A 15,785-nucleotide genomic window follows, 5' to 3' on the forward strand; every position below is an offset into this window, starting at 1 on the left:
ACCAGCAGCATCTTCTTTATGTTGATGCACACAAACTCAAACATTAAACCTATTCTAACATAAACAACTTAAAAACACGTTATTGAAACTATGGTACATTACATGTGTACTACATATATACTACATTACTCAGTTTGTAGACAGTACTATGATAGTACTTTTACTCTTATTAGTATTTTCGATCAAAATCATAGATATATAATCACACCTGGTCTTGTTTTTGGAAAACCTTTCCGTCTTTTCCTCTTTTCCAGCTCAGTTTGACGTGGAGGTTGTTTGCTCTGAAGTGGTCTTCCAGCTGAAGAAAAAGGAGAGAAGTTCATTTTTCTGAGACTGAGAAATGAGAACAATAAACACAGACACTGGAACTAAAGACGATCCAATAAAGGAAAACACACAGATTTATTCATTTGTGCACAATTTTAAACCAGTGGCTTTTGTGATGCACAGAAAGAAAACCCTAAAAAGGATTCTAAGAACGACTTGAACGACGCTGCAGTAAATCAAAATCAGATCAAAATCACCACCTAAAGCATTGTAAATGTGTCATTTAGAGCTACAAACATGTTCTGAAACATGTGATTCTTGTGTTAGTTTAACACTTCATGTTTCAGTCTCTCAAACGTTAAAGCTCCTGGATGTGTTCCATTCCATTGCTCTGCATAAATATAATAATACAGAACTACAAATAACTACACGTACCTGTCTGAGGACTGAAGCGTTGTGTGAGTTGAGATCTACAGCTGAGGACAGACTTATTTTCACCAAAGTCTTATGAATCTTCAGAACTGCAATAAAAAATAATAATTTCAGAGGTAAAACTTCATCAGCCGTTCAATACAGTTGTCAGTCCGTGTGGGAGGGTCTTCAGTCTGTGTGGGAGGGTCTTCAGTCTGTGTGGGAGGGTCTTCAGTCTGTGTGGGAGGGTCTTCAGTCTGTGTGGGAGGGTCTTCAGTCTGTGTGGGAGGGTCTTCAGTCTGTGTGGGAGGGTTGGTTGTTCCTTGTACACTCACCTCCATGACAGATGAAGGGTTTCTTCAGGTCACAGTCGTCGCTCTCCCATCGGCCCTGAGCTCTCAGAGCAGAACATTTATTGTTCAGTGGATTTACATCTGAGTTCCAGTTTCTGAAGGAGGAGTTACTTCTGTCTGACCACGCCCACGTGTCCCGGGACAGACCAATCCAATATGAGCCAGAACGGGTTGGATATTTGTCATGGAACTGTCTTTGCTGGTCCAGTCCACTCATCAGGTCAGTGTGGTGTTCTCTGCAGAACTGCTGAGCCTTTAACCAGGTTCTTCTCTCCTGGATCATGACAGTGGAGTTGGAGGATTCTGTAGAACAAGAGATTTGTTTAGAAATAATACAGTGGATTTTACTGCAAATATTGTCCTAACTCTCATTTCCTGATGTGAGACACATCCGTGTGTCCCATCTCTACAGTCGATGTACGTATAATATAGACATGTACAAACAGACCACACAATAGTGACACATCAAAGGAATAAAGGATTTACAATAAGATTTATTTGATTTTACACTGTAACAAAAGCAAAAACAGTTTCCTCACCGTCGTAGCAGATGAAACGATATGTCTCATCACATGTTTTATCATGCCATTTGTTACTGCTACAAATTGCCACACAGTTTTGATGTCCTCCTTTATCATCAGGTTCACCTGACTCTGTGTGCCACTCAGCTTCAGCTTCTCCTTCATTGAACTGGACCTCAGGCTGAGACCAGTGCCATTTCTTGTTTATATCTTTGGGGTTGTCGCTGGTTTGATGAAGTCCGATCCACACGTCTGTTCCTCCGTCTGTTCCTCCGTCTGTTCCTCCTTCTGTTCCTCCGTCTGTTCCTCCGTCTGTTCCTCCGTCTGTTCCTCCGTCTGTTCCTCCGTCTGTTCCTCCGTCTGTTCCTCCGTCTGGTTCTGTCAGTCTCTTCAGCTCCTTCATGTTCTTCACTGTTGCCAGGTCTGTGTAGAACTTTCTGCAGAACGTCTGAGCTTCATCCCACGTCTTGTTCTCGTTTATAAAGTGGTACTCGAGGTCTTCAGACGCAGAGAGAGCGATTTGAGCTGCAAAGAAGAAAAAATATGACGCATTACGAGCATTAAACATTAAAGGTGCGATGCTTTTTATTGTGTGGTCACTTTGCTCTCGTTACCATGGAAACAAACACAGTGTCACACTCTGAACCTGAAGGTTTCGTCATTTATTTTAATCACATCCAGAGATTTAAAGACGTTTGAACAAAGGACTTTTCTCCTCCCTCCTCCTCTTCCCCCTCTTCCTCTCTCTCCTCTTCACCCTCTCTCCTCCTCCTCTTCTACCCCCTCCACACCTTCCTCCTCTACCTCCTCTTCGCTCTCCTCCTCCTCTACCTCCTCTTCTCCCCACCTCTCTCTCCTCCTCTCCCTCCTCTCTTGCTCTCCTCTCTTCCCGATTCTTTTGGTTCCTGTGGTGGCTGTTCTTAAATGAAAACTGAACTCAGATCTTTTTCTGCATTTAATAAAAAAAATTATCAATCAGTCTGTGTCTGTAATCCGACACTTGCCGGACCGATCTGTTTTAGTGTGTGTGTGTGTGTGTGTGTGTGTGTGTGTGTAATACAAATTCATCAAACAATATAATGATCTCAACACTCCTCTTCCTATAAGTGATCTGTTCTTCTGGATCTACCTCTGTATCTACCTGCGTTGCACCAATGAAATTTCCCCATGTGGGACAATAAAGGAATATCTTATCTTATCTTATCTTCTCCCTCCTCCTCTGATGCTGTTTTAAATATAACTAAATTCATAATTCAAATCTTGCTCTTCTCACATATGTAAATCCTGAAAAGGTGTAATTTGGTCATTTTTGCTCATAAAACACCTTGTTATTCTTACATGATGACAATGAACAATGACATGAATCATCTATTTACACTTTGACTTTTGCAACTTTTGAAAGAGAAAAAACATGGTCTAAACCAACCAGGTCTAAACCAGGTCTAAACCAGGTCTAAACCAGGTCTAAACCAGGACTAAACCAGGACTAAACCAGGACTAAACCAGGACTAAACCAGGTCTAAACCAGGACTAAACCAGGACTAAACCAGGACTAAACCAGGTCTAAACCAGGACTAAACCAGGTCTAAACCAGGACTAAACCAGGACTAAACCAGGTCTAAACCAGGTCTAAACCAGGACTAAACCAGGTCTAAACCAGGACTAAACCAGGACTAAACCAGGACTAAACCAGGTCTAAACCAGGTCTAAACCAGGACTAAACCAGGTCTAAACCAGGACTAAACCAGGACTAAACCAGGACTAAACCAGGTCTAAACCAGGTCTAAACCAGGACTAAACCAGGTCTAAACCAGGACTAAACCAGGTCTAAACCAGGACTAAACCAGGTCTAAACCAGGACTAAACCAGGTCTAAACCAGGACTAAACCAGGACTAAACCAGGTCTAAACCAGGTCTAAACCAGGACTAAACCAGGTCTAAACCAGGACTAAACCAGGTCTAAACCAGGTCTAAACCAGGTCTAAACCAGGACTAAACCAGGTCTAAACCAGGACTAAACCAGGTCTAAACCAGGTCTAAACCAGGACTAAACCAGGTCTAAACCAGGTCTAAACCAGGTCTAAACCAGGACTAAACCAGGTCTAAACCAGGACTAAAGTACCTGTGAGTTGCAGCTGGCTGGAGCTGGTCTCTCTCTGCTTCTGCCTCTGATCTCTGGTTTATCCACTCGGCTCTTATTCTGGTTTTGAATACTTATAAGCCTCACGGCGCCAGAGGCAAGAACAGCCACGTCTCGTTTCCAAGGGAGTCACGCGAAGTCTTTGATTTAGCTCTTTACATTTGCGTATTTCAATATGTTCATCTCCAGTGATGTCCTGGCCAGTCCACAAAGTCAGTCAAATAGGTCATGGTCACTTTCACAACAATCAGGTCTTTGGTTTTTGAGGCTCATGTAAAGTTTACTGAGGGTGAAAACGTTGACCTTTGTGGATAAACCCAGTCAAGAGAGATATGAACCATTATTTATTCATTCAAATGTGTTTAATCTTGTTTTTCAAGTGAGTCCCATGTGGCCCATTGGCCGTCTGAACAGGCAAATGCTAAGGCTGCACAGTGATGGGCGGGGCACCAGCCTCCGCTCTGTGTCGGATTTGAATGTGCCGGACGTTAAGAGAGAGAAGCTCAACAACCCATAAGCTTCTAGCCACTTTTTTATTAATATCTGCCTCTTATTCAAGCAGCTGAAGAACTAACAGGTTTCTAGATTTACTTGTCTACAGCACAAATAAACAACGTTATATGTTATATGTGGCCTCTCATTTAGAAAATAATATATATATATATTTTCATTTTTTTGACATTTTGTGGAATTACTTTAATTGCTTTGGGTGAAATCAATAATTTCCTCAATTTATTCATGAGATGAAACTTAATCAAAACGATGACTGTAAAAATAGTTTTCCTTCCTCCTTTGACCAAAAGTCACAACATTTGACATTTTAATAGTTCTCAATATCTGTGTGAAGTACTTTTTTACAATTTTCAATGGGCATGTCATACTTTTACTGTGATACTTTATTTCTGCCCCTGTATCTGCACTAGTGTAAGGAATGACGTGCAGTAGAAAGCTTTCTATTTGTTTTGCAAATGTTGTTGAGACAAATTAAATGTGCTCACTGATACACACCCATCCTCCACTAAAATACGACTCAAAGTAAAGTCCTTAAAAACTGTACTTACAGAACACTCGACAGGCGTTTTTCTAGATATTAGCCCATGTTTGGAGGGAGAGCACCTGTGGTAAATATTAGACAAGTTGCAGTTTGCGCAATAAAAAGAGAAAGTAAAGCTGAGTTCTAAAAAAGAATACACGTCAGCTTTAATCCTGCTCCAAATCAAAAATCCTCCTGTTTTACAACATAATACACTTAGATATAATATAATCTGGTTCTAAAGAGCAGAGTGAACAGTAGACTTGTCAGCAGTCCCAGCCCGAGTGCCTGTGTGTGGTCACTGTTATAAACCCCACACGACTCAACACCCTCCTGTCACCCCCGACGACCAGTCAAACAGAATAAAAGCTTTACTTCCAGAAGTTGGTGACCTGTGTATTCGTGTGTGTTTGGACGTTTGTAATCGCCGCTGAAGCTGTAAAAGATTGACAGAAGTGTTACTTCCTGGTTCACTCGCTCCTGCAGTGTCACATGTTCTTCTGAGCCCAACCAGGGAAGTTTACATCATGTTTATGTAAATAACTCTGGAGCAGAGTTCTCTCTGCATTTTCTTAAAGTGGAAGATTAAATGATAAAACATTCATGAATGAGGCTCATTAACTTTAAATAATCAGACGGATACTTACTTAATACTTTTTACTCTTACATGAGTTATTTCTAGTTCTAGGACTTTGCACTTGACTATTATTGTTTTGAAGAATACTTACAGAGTATTTAAATTAATCCATTTAATTGATTCAATCCACGTCACTTCCTGGTAAGTGTATCGTGTTTTGAGAGCTGCTCTTTCTTTTTACCGTTAACCCACAAATGATATACACTATTTTAGATTCCTATACACTATTGAAAGTTTGATTGCTCCACAAGCAATCCGGAAGCAGCTCATTTTTCTTAATTTTTTTGTGGATTAAACCCCCCTCGCTCTCTAGCCTCAGCTTGAGCTTGCCTAGCCGCTAGCGTCATGGCTGAAACTTCCTCCGCCTTTACCTGCTCAAGTTGTCATATGTCATAAGTTGTCATTGTGACAGTTCGGAGGGAAAGACGCGCTAAACGCCAGCCTGTAGTGCACCATGAGCTCCAGTCAGCGATCACACGCCCACTGAATGGACCTGTGACCCTCTGGTAATTGGAAGTTCTGTAGTCAGAGACGTGAAGCAACCAGCTGCTGCTAGCATCATGTGTTTTTCAGGGGCCAGAATGGGTGGCATCGAAGGAAACTGTACAGAAAGCCCGGGCTCAGACGCAGGGATGGAATCCATTCGACTTCGGAGGGTATATCCCTATTAGTTAGGAATTTGACAGATAGCCTTAGTCGCCTAAAGTGATCACCCGGGGATGAGCCCCGGGCGTAGATCACCAGTGTAAGATGCTCTTGCGTCGCTGAGCTCTTGCCCGCTCTGTCGCAAATGAAGTGTTCAGATTCAAAACAGATAGAGACTGTGTGTGTCCCTCGTACAAATAATGCCAAAAAGTCACATCTCAGAAAAGTAATTTACGGCGTCAGACCAAATAACTTGAGGAAAATAACACTCAGAAATTATACAAATAAACAAATAATTACAAAATGATTATGTCAGACTAAATGTATCCACCACACCCACCCATGTTAACCCCACCCACCCATGTTAACGTTCAGACCTCCAGGAGCACAGGCCGAGGTGGTGGTTTAGCAGTGGTCTCACGCTCAAGTCTACTCACAAGTCTTAAAACAACAATGCATTTTGCTAATTTTAAAGCCTCATGCTATCAATCATGTGTCCGAATTGGAGAAACCAAAAAGGAGTTTAATCACAGAGTGTGGTTGGAATTAAAGAAGAAAATTCATGAACCGTAGTGTATTTCCTACGTGGCAAGCTTCTAGGTCAAACATATTGTCTGATCTGGCCATGTACTGAGGGTTCTATCCTAGAAATGCAGAAGGTTTTAGAGTCCTAATTCCTTCCACCTAAGGCCTTAATGAGATGGTTTCTCAATCTACTTCAACAATCGATGAGTTTGTGTTAACACCGTTAGGTTTCCACCCAACGCTTCAAAAGTGTTCAATCATTCTTAAATTCACACATACACAATTGGAACAGTTTTCAATATTTTGGTGTATCTCAGGTATTCAAGGACTCTAGCCCGTCGCCGATTTATCTCAGGTCTCCTCCTCTGCCATGACCTCTTCCTGTGTTTCCTCCTACATAGATTACTTCCGCTCCTGTTCCATCTCTTGCATAAAATGTGTCTCCCTTTCCTGCGGCTGTCATTGGCCTATTATCTTCCCTAACCTGATCCCACCTACGTTTCAACACAGCAATGTGAGCTTGCTGTACCCCATTTAAATAGTACAACCTCCACATCTTTTGTAGCCCAAGCCCTATAAACTAGTGATGGGCGGAATGATCCTATGGTATCGATACATCGATATTCAGTCGTCACTTTTTGGGTATCAATCTCATGACAAAAATATCGATATTATTTAATAGCTTTAAAACTTAAAACCACAACTCAACAATCAAAGTTATTAAACCAACACCACCCATGTTTATGCCAGAAAACACAGCAGAATGGACTCTTCCATCCAATCCATGGATTGTGGTCATGGTGCACGCACGTGTCTCCCTCCAGTGGCCAGCGGGACTTTATCTACCCATCATAAACACAAGACAGAGGAGCATGTGCTGCGTCTTCAAATGTCTGAAAGAAAAAGGGCCGTGGTATGGGCATATTTTTCAACCATTGACAAGGAAGATAAGATAAGATGAGATAAGCCTTTTAATGTCCACACAATGGAGACCTTTCCATGTTGCAACACAAGTAGATACAGATGTAAAAGAACAGATAACTTATAGGAAGCTTTAAAAAAACAATCTTAATAGAAAAACTCTTAAACAAAACTCCTATTGACAGAACCTCTCATATTCTTAATAAGGAATAGAGGGGGTAAAATAAAAAAATAATAAACAAATAAAATTAAAATAAGATAACGTAAGACAAACTAATAATAGTGGCAAACAGCACGCTGCAGCATTTGTGACAAGACAATGTCTCACATCAGTAACACAAGCAATCTCTTTCTTACTTTCCAATGTTTTCTCTTTCTGATTTAGTTTGAAAGTATTTTTTCAGTTGATATTGTTTCATGTTTCAAAGCTCATCTGAGATGTCTAAAGCTCATCTGAAATGTAAACTGGTCCAAATGATTTAAAAGTTAATCTGAGACGCTGTGCTCAAGTATTTGATACATTTCGTTTTTACATACATTTTTTGTTTAATGCAAATTTGAAAATATAAGTATTGGTATCGATATCGATGATTCAATTGGTCTAAAAAGTATCGGTATCGTATCGAATCTAAAAAATATGGTATCGCCCATCACAACTATAAACTAAGAGTGGGCGTTCTGTCTCTGGGTCTGGTTTTCCAGCTTTTATCATAGGGCAGAGGTTTTTTTGTTTTTTTGTCCTTCTTCCTCGCTATATATGTTAGTATCCGCTCTGCAGACTCTATTTCCCATGTGCCCCTTGTGTCTGTCTTGCGCTCCCATGGTTGTTTCTGTGTCTCCGCCCCTCACCTGCTGTCTGTTACTTCCTGGATTTCCCAGTCTCCTCCTGCCACTTGTTTGTTTCCCACCAATCACCTGCTTCTCTGAGTGTATTTAAGTTCTCTCTCCCCTTTGTTCTGTGTCTGTTCGTCACTTGATGTCTGTCCTGCGTCTACTCCTGCCCTGCCCTGCCCTGCCCTGCCCTGTTCTGTCCTGCGCCGGCCCTCTTTATCGGCCTACCTGAGGAAGTTTGTACTTTTCAGTTCTGGCTTTTTGGATATTTGGATTTAATTTTGTTTTTTTTTTTACTTTTGGAGCCTTTCTGCCTACCTTTGGATTTTGAACTTTTGTTGAATAAATTCCCATTTGCCTTATCCGGACTGCTTTTGGGTTTTTGCCTCCGGGATCATAACAAAATATATATATATATATATATATATATATATATATATATATATATATATATATATACCACCTCGGCCTGTGCTCCTGGAGGTCTGAACGTTAACATTTTGTGGAATTGCTTTTGGTGAAATCAATAATCTCTCAATTTATTTACGAGGTCAAACTTAATCAAACGACAACTCAAATAGTTTGATTTAAGGTCTAGATTCATCTACCTCCTTTGACCAAAAGTCACAACATTTGACATTTTGATAGTTCTCAATGTCAGTGTGAAGTACTTTTTTACAATTTTCAATGGGCATGTCATACTTTTACTGTGATACTTTACTTCTGCCCCTGTATCTGCACTGGTGTAAGGAATGACCTGCAGTAGAAAGCATTCCTATTTGTTTTGCAAATATTAAGTCAAATTAAAAGTGCTCAGTGATACTCACCCATCCTCCACTAAAATACGACTGAAGTAAAGTCCTCAAAAACTGTACTTACAGAAGAACTCACTTTTTTTTATTATTGTTGCATCCATAGCTTTTTGTGGAACTTCAAATGTGTTTTTTCTCCCACAGAGATGTAAAGTTCAGTTCGTACAACCTCTAGTTTACTCCCAAAAAATCTAAAATCCTCTGTGTGCATTTTTTCTCTGTATCGAACATGGACAAAATGAAGGAACTTAAACCTGGCGGAGATTTATGTCTCACATATGTGCAATTTTATATGAATCCATGACACATGATGAAAGACTGTATTACGATTTGAAAATGTATTCAATTGATGTCTCTAAATTTCGATATTCTTTCCGATTCACCTGCACCGTCTGTCATCGTTACTGTATGTCACTAAAGATAGAGGCCGCTTCCTCCTTGCCAATATTCATTTAATCCACCGAATCAGGGTCAGCGCTTGCTCTCATCCCTCTGTTTTCTGCTTGGCATCAACATCCTATAGAAATGTGTGCGTACGCGCGTGTGTGTCCGTGTGTGTGTGTGTGCGTGCGTGCGTGTATGTGTGCGCGTGTTTGTGTGTGTGTGCGCGCGTATGCGTGTGTGTGCGTGTGCACGTGTATGTGCGTGCGTGTGTTTGTGCGTGTGCGTGTGCGTGTGTGTGTGTGTGTGTGTGTGTGTGCGTGCGTGTTTGTGTGTCGCGTGTCGCGGAAAAAAACGCAAACGGATAATTCAAAATGAGGATTAGCAGATGGAAATAGAAAGGGGAAGTGTGGTGTGAGGGGCCGGGCGGACGAGGAGAGACGGAGGTGAGAGAGCTGACGTCAAAGCCATTTTAAACTAGGTCAGGGCTGTGACGTCACCGGCCCGGGCCCCGCCCCCTGGACGACCCCCTCCGGTGCGACGCAAATCTGCACCAAGCCGCCTTGTGCGCACCACTACAACACGCATCTCGGGGTTCAGATGCTATCGACGGTGACGCTGCACCAAAACATGCTTTTGCCCACGGGCAGAACGGTTTCTGTATTTAAAGCCCCATTATGTAACTTTTAGGCACAAAATAGGCTGTGCTGAAAGTATAAGATAAGTAAAGATAATCCTTTATTGTCCCACATGGGGAAATTCCATTGATGCAATGATGTTGTTGTTGTTTTTGTTGTTTCATTTTGTATGTTTTTATTTCAGTGAAAAACGTGTAAAAACAGTTGTCCTTCAGAGTTCATGGGCTTGTATTTTCAAGACTAAAAAAATAGTTGATGGAGACTTTCAGTGTTTATTTGCAGGAACAAACTCGAACATTGTCCTCACGTCCTCTTTATTTGGAACTAGGGCTTATTTTTTTTATAATTAGAACAATTTATAAAAAAACATAGAAATTGACATAGAAACCGTTAAAAAAAACAGTCAAGGGGTTCCGAGTGTTCATGGGGTTCAGAGAGTTCATGGGGTTCGGAGCGTTCATGGGGTTCGGAGTGTTCATGGGGTTCAGAGTGTTCATGGGGTTCAGAGTGTTCATGGGGTTCAGAGTGTTCATGGGGTTCAGAGTGTTCAGGGCGTTCAGGGCGTTCATGGGGTTCAGAGCGTTCATGGGGTTCGGAGCGTTCATGGGGTTCAGAGAGTTCAGGGGGTTCAGAGTGTTCAGGGCGTTCAGGGCGTTCAGGGCGTTCAGAGCGTTCATGGGGTTCAGAGTGTTCAGGGCGTTCAGGGCGTTCAGAGCGTTCATGGGGTTCAGAGTGTTCAGGGCGTTCAGGGCGTTCAGAGCGTTCAGGGCGTTCAGAGTGTTCAGGGCGTTCAGGGTGTTCAGGGCGTTCAGGGCGTTCATGGGGTTCAGAGTGTTCAGGGCGTTCAGGGCGTTCAGAGCGTTCAGGGCGTTCAGAGTGTTCAGGGCGTTCAGGGTGTTCAGGGCGTTCAGGGCGTTCATGGGGTTCAGAGTGTTCAGGGCGTTCAGGGCGTTCAGGGCGTTCAGAGCGTTCAGAGCGTTCATGGGGTTCAGAGTGTTCAGGGCGTTCAGGGCGTTCAGAGCGTTCAGGGCGTTCAGGGCGTTCAGAGCGTTCATGGGGTTCAGAGTGTTCAGGGCGTTCAGGGCGTTCAGAGCGTTCAGGGCGTTCAGAGTGTTCAGGGCGTGCAGAGTGTTCAGTCTCGCTGATGTGTCCATGTGCTCAGGCAGCATCTCTGTGTGGGTAGTGCGCCCTCTCATGGACAAAAGCAGATGTCACCACTTATTGCACAGCTTTATTTAGTGCTCGTTTCTCGAAATTATGACTTTCATTGTGACGTCATCCCGAAGTGCAATCCCCGGGTGTCACCACAAGGGGCGCTGCAGACTGTAGACCAGCTGAAGAGCAATCCCGGGCGAGTTCCCTGTATAAAAGAAAAGAAAAAGTAAAATGTCACAAATAGAATTAAATGGTATTGAATTAAATGGTATTGAATTAAATGGTATTGAATTGAAGGGTATTAAAATAAATGGAATGAAATTAGATTAAATGAAAGGAAGGGAATGGAAAGAGATGGTTTGGTTCGAATCCCGTCCAGCCTGTGTGTGAGACCGGCGCGTTTTGTTTATTAATTCATTCATTTATCTATTTATTTATTACAAAGCAACAATTCATAAGCTTTCACGTCTCCCAATCGCCTTTAAGGACATCGTCTTCTGCCTCGTCTCTCCTGAGGACGTGAGCTGGACGCAGCAGCAGGAGGCCGCCTGCAGGGGGCAGAAGGTCGCAGGGTCAAACGCGGTCATTAAAACCAGCCTTGTTTGACAAAATGAGGGTCAAAACCGGTGACCCCGGCAACAGCGAGGAACCGTTTTAATTGTGACCCAGGTGCCAGGCCTCACTGAAAAACATACCCTTTCCCTTAAAATGTACGTATTTTTGAGTTTTCTTTTCATCTTTAATGTATTTTTTCTCATTATTTAGTTCATACCTTATTTTAATGACATGTAGAGACTCCGGACCTCAGCAATCTTTTTTTTAATCCTGGTTGAATAAAGATTGTATTTACAGAAAGCGTTACTGAACCATCTCCATCTGCTGCGTCCCGGGTCGAACTCACGCCAAACCGTCCAATCAGGTTCGAGTATTTCAGTGACGCACGGGAAACTGATGAGCTCATCCGTCATCCTGAACCAAATCAACACCACGCGCGCCCCTGATTGGCTCATCCAATCGTGTACAAGGACGACACATGTTTTTGTATCTGTTTGTATTTGCGATTTTAAAGCGTCTTTTCCTGTCGTGTGCGATACAAATAAACTTACCTAATTCATTTTGTAGCAGTTTCTTTTTGTATAGCATTTTTATTTTTCACTTAAGCAGGACTTTTCTGTTTGTCATAGACCCAAAACTCAAAAAAATCTTCCAAATAGATTTACAAATTGCATGAATGCCTGACAACTCTTTAGATGCCATTGCTCTTAAACACTGATGGCAAAATTACACATTCTTAAAACTAGAAAAATACACTTGTTTTAGGCAAAAATGTCTAAGATTGAAATAAGTGAAATGATCTGCCACTGCAGTGTGTGAATTTTATTTGATAATCTTTCTTATTTAGCGTCTATTTCGTAGAAATGGTCTAGATTTAAGTGATTAAATCTTAGTTGGCGTTCTGAAATTTACAGAACTGTCACTCTAATGTTCTGCAACTGATTTTGCACCATTTTTTGAATTCCTTTAATGATTTAATTTAAATTATTACCTGGACCATTCCCAATCCTTCTAATAGTATAATACCTTTCTTTGGCGTTGGTCCGAGCTGCGTTTGCGTGATTTAAACCAGCGCCTGTCGTTTTAGTCCGTTTGATTTGTCGGGGCGTAATAATCAGCACGTCGACAATCCCAATGGCATTCTTTTTTCTACGGCGTCGTATGATTGTAGCGCACCCGTCAATCACGGCCATCTGAACGAGTGTTGGAGATTGTTTTGACCCCTTGACCTTAAAACGTTTCTTGACTGAGGTGTAATCATATCGGGGAACTCAAACTGAGCCAGAATCGAATGTAATCGATTCGGCCGCGGATGAACTCGCGTAATCACCGACGACCTTCGCCACGATCTACAGCCGCACCGGAACTTTCGATCGCCTTGGCGTTCGCGGGCGCTTTGTCGGGTTGCACCGCCGCGTGACTGACACTGGGGGGCGACGCGGCTTCAAGTAACCGGACGAGCATTAGTTATTATCTCGCCAGTTCAGGAAAGCTTCACGTCGAGTCTAACTGGAAAGGGAGAATCTACAAACTAAGGCTGCGACAAGTTTATCCAATGATCGAGACAAATCGATGATGTAAATAATCGCCAACTAATTGAATAATCGGAATATCGTTAACTGGTCTATACAAAGGTTCCGTGAAGAAAAGGAGAGACAGGTTTTATGACTTACGTGACTTAACGTCTACACGAAGCTAATGTCGACAAAAGCAACAATTCACTGTTTGACTTGATTTAGAAGTGAAATGGTTAATTGTATCCACATTTGACTTGAATGCATTTGGTTCCTGTCGTGTGAAGCACTTTGAATCACCTTGTGTATGAATCGTGCTCTACGAATAAACTTGCCTTGCCACATTTTGGCTCATTTGAGGTTTTTAGCACTTGATTGAGTGGTTACTGTGTCATTGTTTGTACGAGTTGACAATCGAACACAGAGACTCAGAGAAACCATCACAGCTTTTACTCGCTACATTCAAACATACGACGTGTTCTCGCTGAAAGTTCTTGCTTCCGTTCGCTTGCTCACGACTTTCAGTTGCGTTATCAACTCATCCCAGACGTGAACTGTCGCTCCCTCAAGTGAACGGTTGGCTCACGATTCTCACTTCCTGATAAGAAGGCAGCGGGCTTGTGTAAGGCTCTCCAGACTCCGCTCGGACCACCCTTGTGATCTCTCGATGTGCTGCAGCTCACAATAAATGACTTTTCAGAGGGGCCCCCGCGCCTCGGCCTGCTTTCAGAAGGTTTTGGTGGAGGAAGCGCTCTGAAAGAGTCCCCTCTGTGACAAAATCAGCTCGGAATCGCGTAAGAACAAGTACACCGAGCTGATATTTGACAGAATTTCTACAATTGCGACCGGGCCGAGAGGACGAAAAAGGTGCATCCTACAAAGTGAATAACAGACACAACGACCAGGGCTGCAGCACAGAGGAAGAGAGAGAGCAGACTGAGGTCACCCCCTCCATGACAAACAAACAGATACAGGATTTGAAGCAGCAGACACAGATGAGGTGATGAGACTACGACGACCACAACTATTGGAATAGAAAGAATTTGGAAGTGGCTGCTTATCTGCACGGAAAACGAGAAGTAAAGAAACGTGAACACGACCTGACAACCATGTAAAGCAAACCTGGGCAAACTACGGGCCGTGGGCCACATTTGTCTTTATAATCCGGCCCGCCAAAGATGCCAAGTAATATTTTATATTTATATATATATATATATATATATATATATATATTTGCCCATTTGCCTGGGTATTTGTGGCCCTCGACCTGTTTTAATCCGGCCCCTAGAAAGATTTTAGTTTCTATTTTATGTCTGTATCCTTAATAAAGATGACATGAAATTAATTAAAATAATGAATTAAATAGCCTATATTTTAGAGAAAAGTGATATTTTACTTGATATTTTATATATATATATATATATATATATATATATATATATTTTTTATTTATTTATTTTTTTTCACACCAATGAGCCGGCCCTCCGCAACTTGCCTGGATTTGAATATTTAATTGCCCACCCCTGATGTAGAGTATCCATACAGACTGAAGTCATAAGGCGCTGGTACAGCTGGCAGCCCGGTGTAAACGCTCTTTCTTCTTTCTCACACTTATTGTGCTTTATCTCCTATATTTTGTAAATATAGTTAATATATTTTTTCTATTTTACTGTACGATAGGGACACGCGCTGGAATAGTTTTTTAATTCAACTGTTTTTGACTTTTTTCGGCTGGATTTGAGCATTTTTCGTTGCGTTCGTTGTGTTGTTGTGACGTGAGCTAGCTCCGAGCGAGCCCACCAGCCCCCCCGCGCCCTCCGGCCGCGCTAAAGTACGGCGTGTCGTCGGTACACGTTTATATACACGTTTACATACACGTTTATATGAAAGAGGAACTTCACGAACGATCGGGACACGCACTGGAATCGCTTTAAATTAACTTGTTTTGACTTTATTCGGCTGGATTGAGTGTTTTCGTTGTGTCGTCGCGATGTGTCTTGGCTCTGAGCTCTGAGCCCCCCGGCTTCGGCCCCGCCCCCCGGCCGGCGCCGTACCGCGTTTACACAAAGGAGGAACTCATGAAACTGCGGAGAACAGTCGTCTTACCCGGAGATCGTCACGTTATCCCGGCGGACATCCTAAGGAAAACGCAACGAAGCAGACGGGCTGGACGTAAACTCCGAGAGAAGAGAGGAGAAAACAGGAAGTCGGTTCCCGCCGTAGTCATGGGTAACGTGAGGTCCCTTCAAAATAAAATGACGGAAATAGCGAGCCTCATGCGGTCCCAGAGGATTTATAGGGACAGCAGCGTCTTGATTTTCACAGAGACCTGGTTAACAGCAGAAATGCCAGACTCTATTGTAGGATTGGACAATTTTCATCTGCTGCGGGCGGACAGAACGAGAGAATCCGGGAAGAAAAGAGGTGGAGGTCTGGCGGTGTATGT

The 15,785-nt window shown here is 42.5% G+C and overlaps 1 protein-coding gene across 1 annotated transcript; it reads right to left on the bottom strand.

The window, feature by feature from the left end:
• Positions 1–202: 202 nt before the first annotated feature.
• LOC140372115 (uncharacterized) lies at positions 203–10,720 on the bottom strand. The gene is made up of 6 exons (XM_072459400.1): positions 10,517–10,720; positions 4,284–4,287; positions 1,679–2,077; positions 1,014–1,334; positions 703–788; positions 203–298 (listed from the first exon to the last, which is right to left on the bottom strand). Exons 1-6 carry the CDS (start codon positions 10,718–10,720, stop codon positions 203–205), a joined length of 1,110 nt encoding a protein of 369 aa, XP_072315501.1.
• Positions 10,721–15,785: the final 5,065 nt, after the last annotated feature.

Source organism: Eucyclogobius newberryi, unplaced genomic scaffold, assembly GCF_026437365.1.
Source record: "Eucyclogobius newberryi isolate DKJ021-1_F unplaced genomic scaffold, fEucNew1.0.hap1 SCAF_22, whole genome shotgun sequence".
NCBI lineage: Eukaryota > Metazoa > Chordata > Actinopteri > Gobiiformes > Gobiidae > Eucyclogobius > Eucyclogobius newberryi.

Bases quoted from the DNA above. Each gene is read 5' to 3' on its own strand.
- LOC140372115 (XM_072459400.1), bottom strand. From the start codon at position 10,720: ATGAACGCTCCGAACCCCATGAACGCTCTGAACCCCATGAACGCCCTG. The intron at 1,335-1,678 runs GTGAACCTGATG...CTTGTTCTACAG, and splicing joins TGAGTGGCACACAGAGTCAG to AATCCTCCAACTCCACTGTC. The intron at 789-1,013 runs GTGAGTGTACAA...TTTTTATTGCAG, and splicing joins ACCCTTCATCTGTCATGGAG to TTCTGAAGATTCATAAGACT.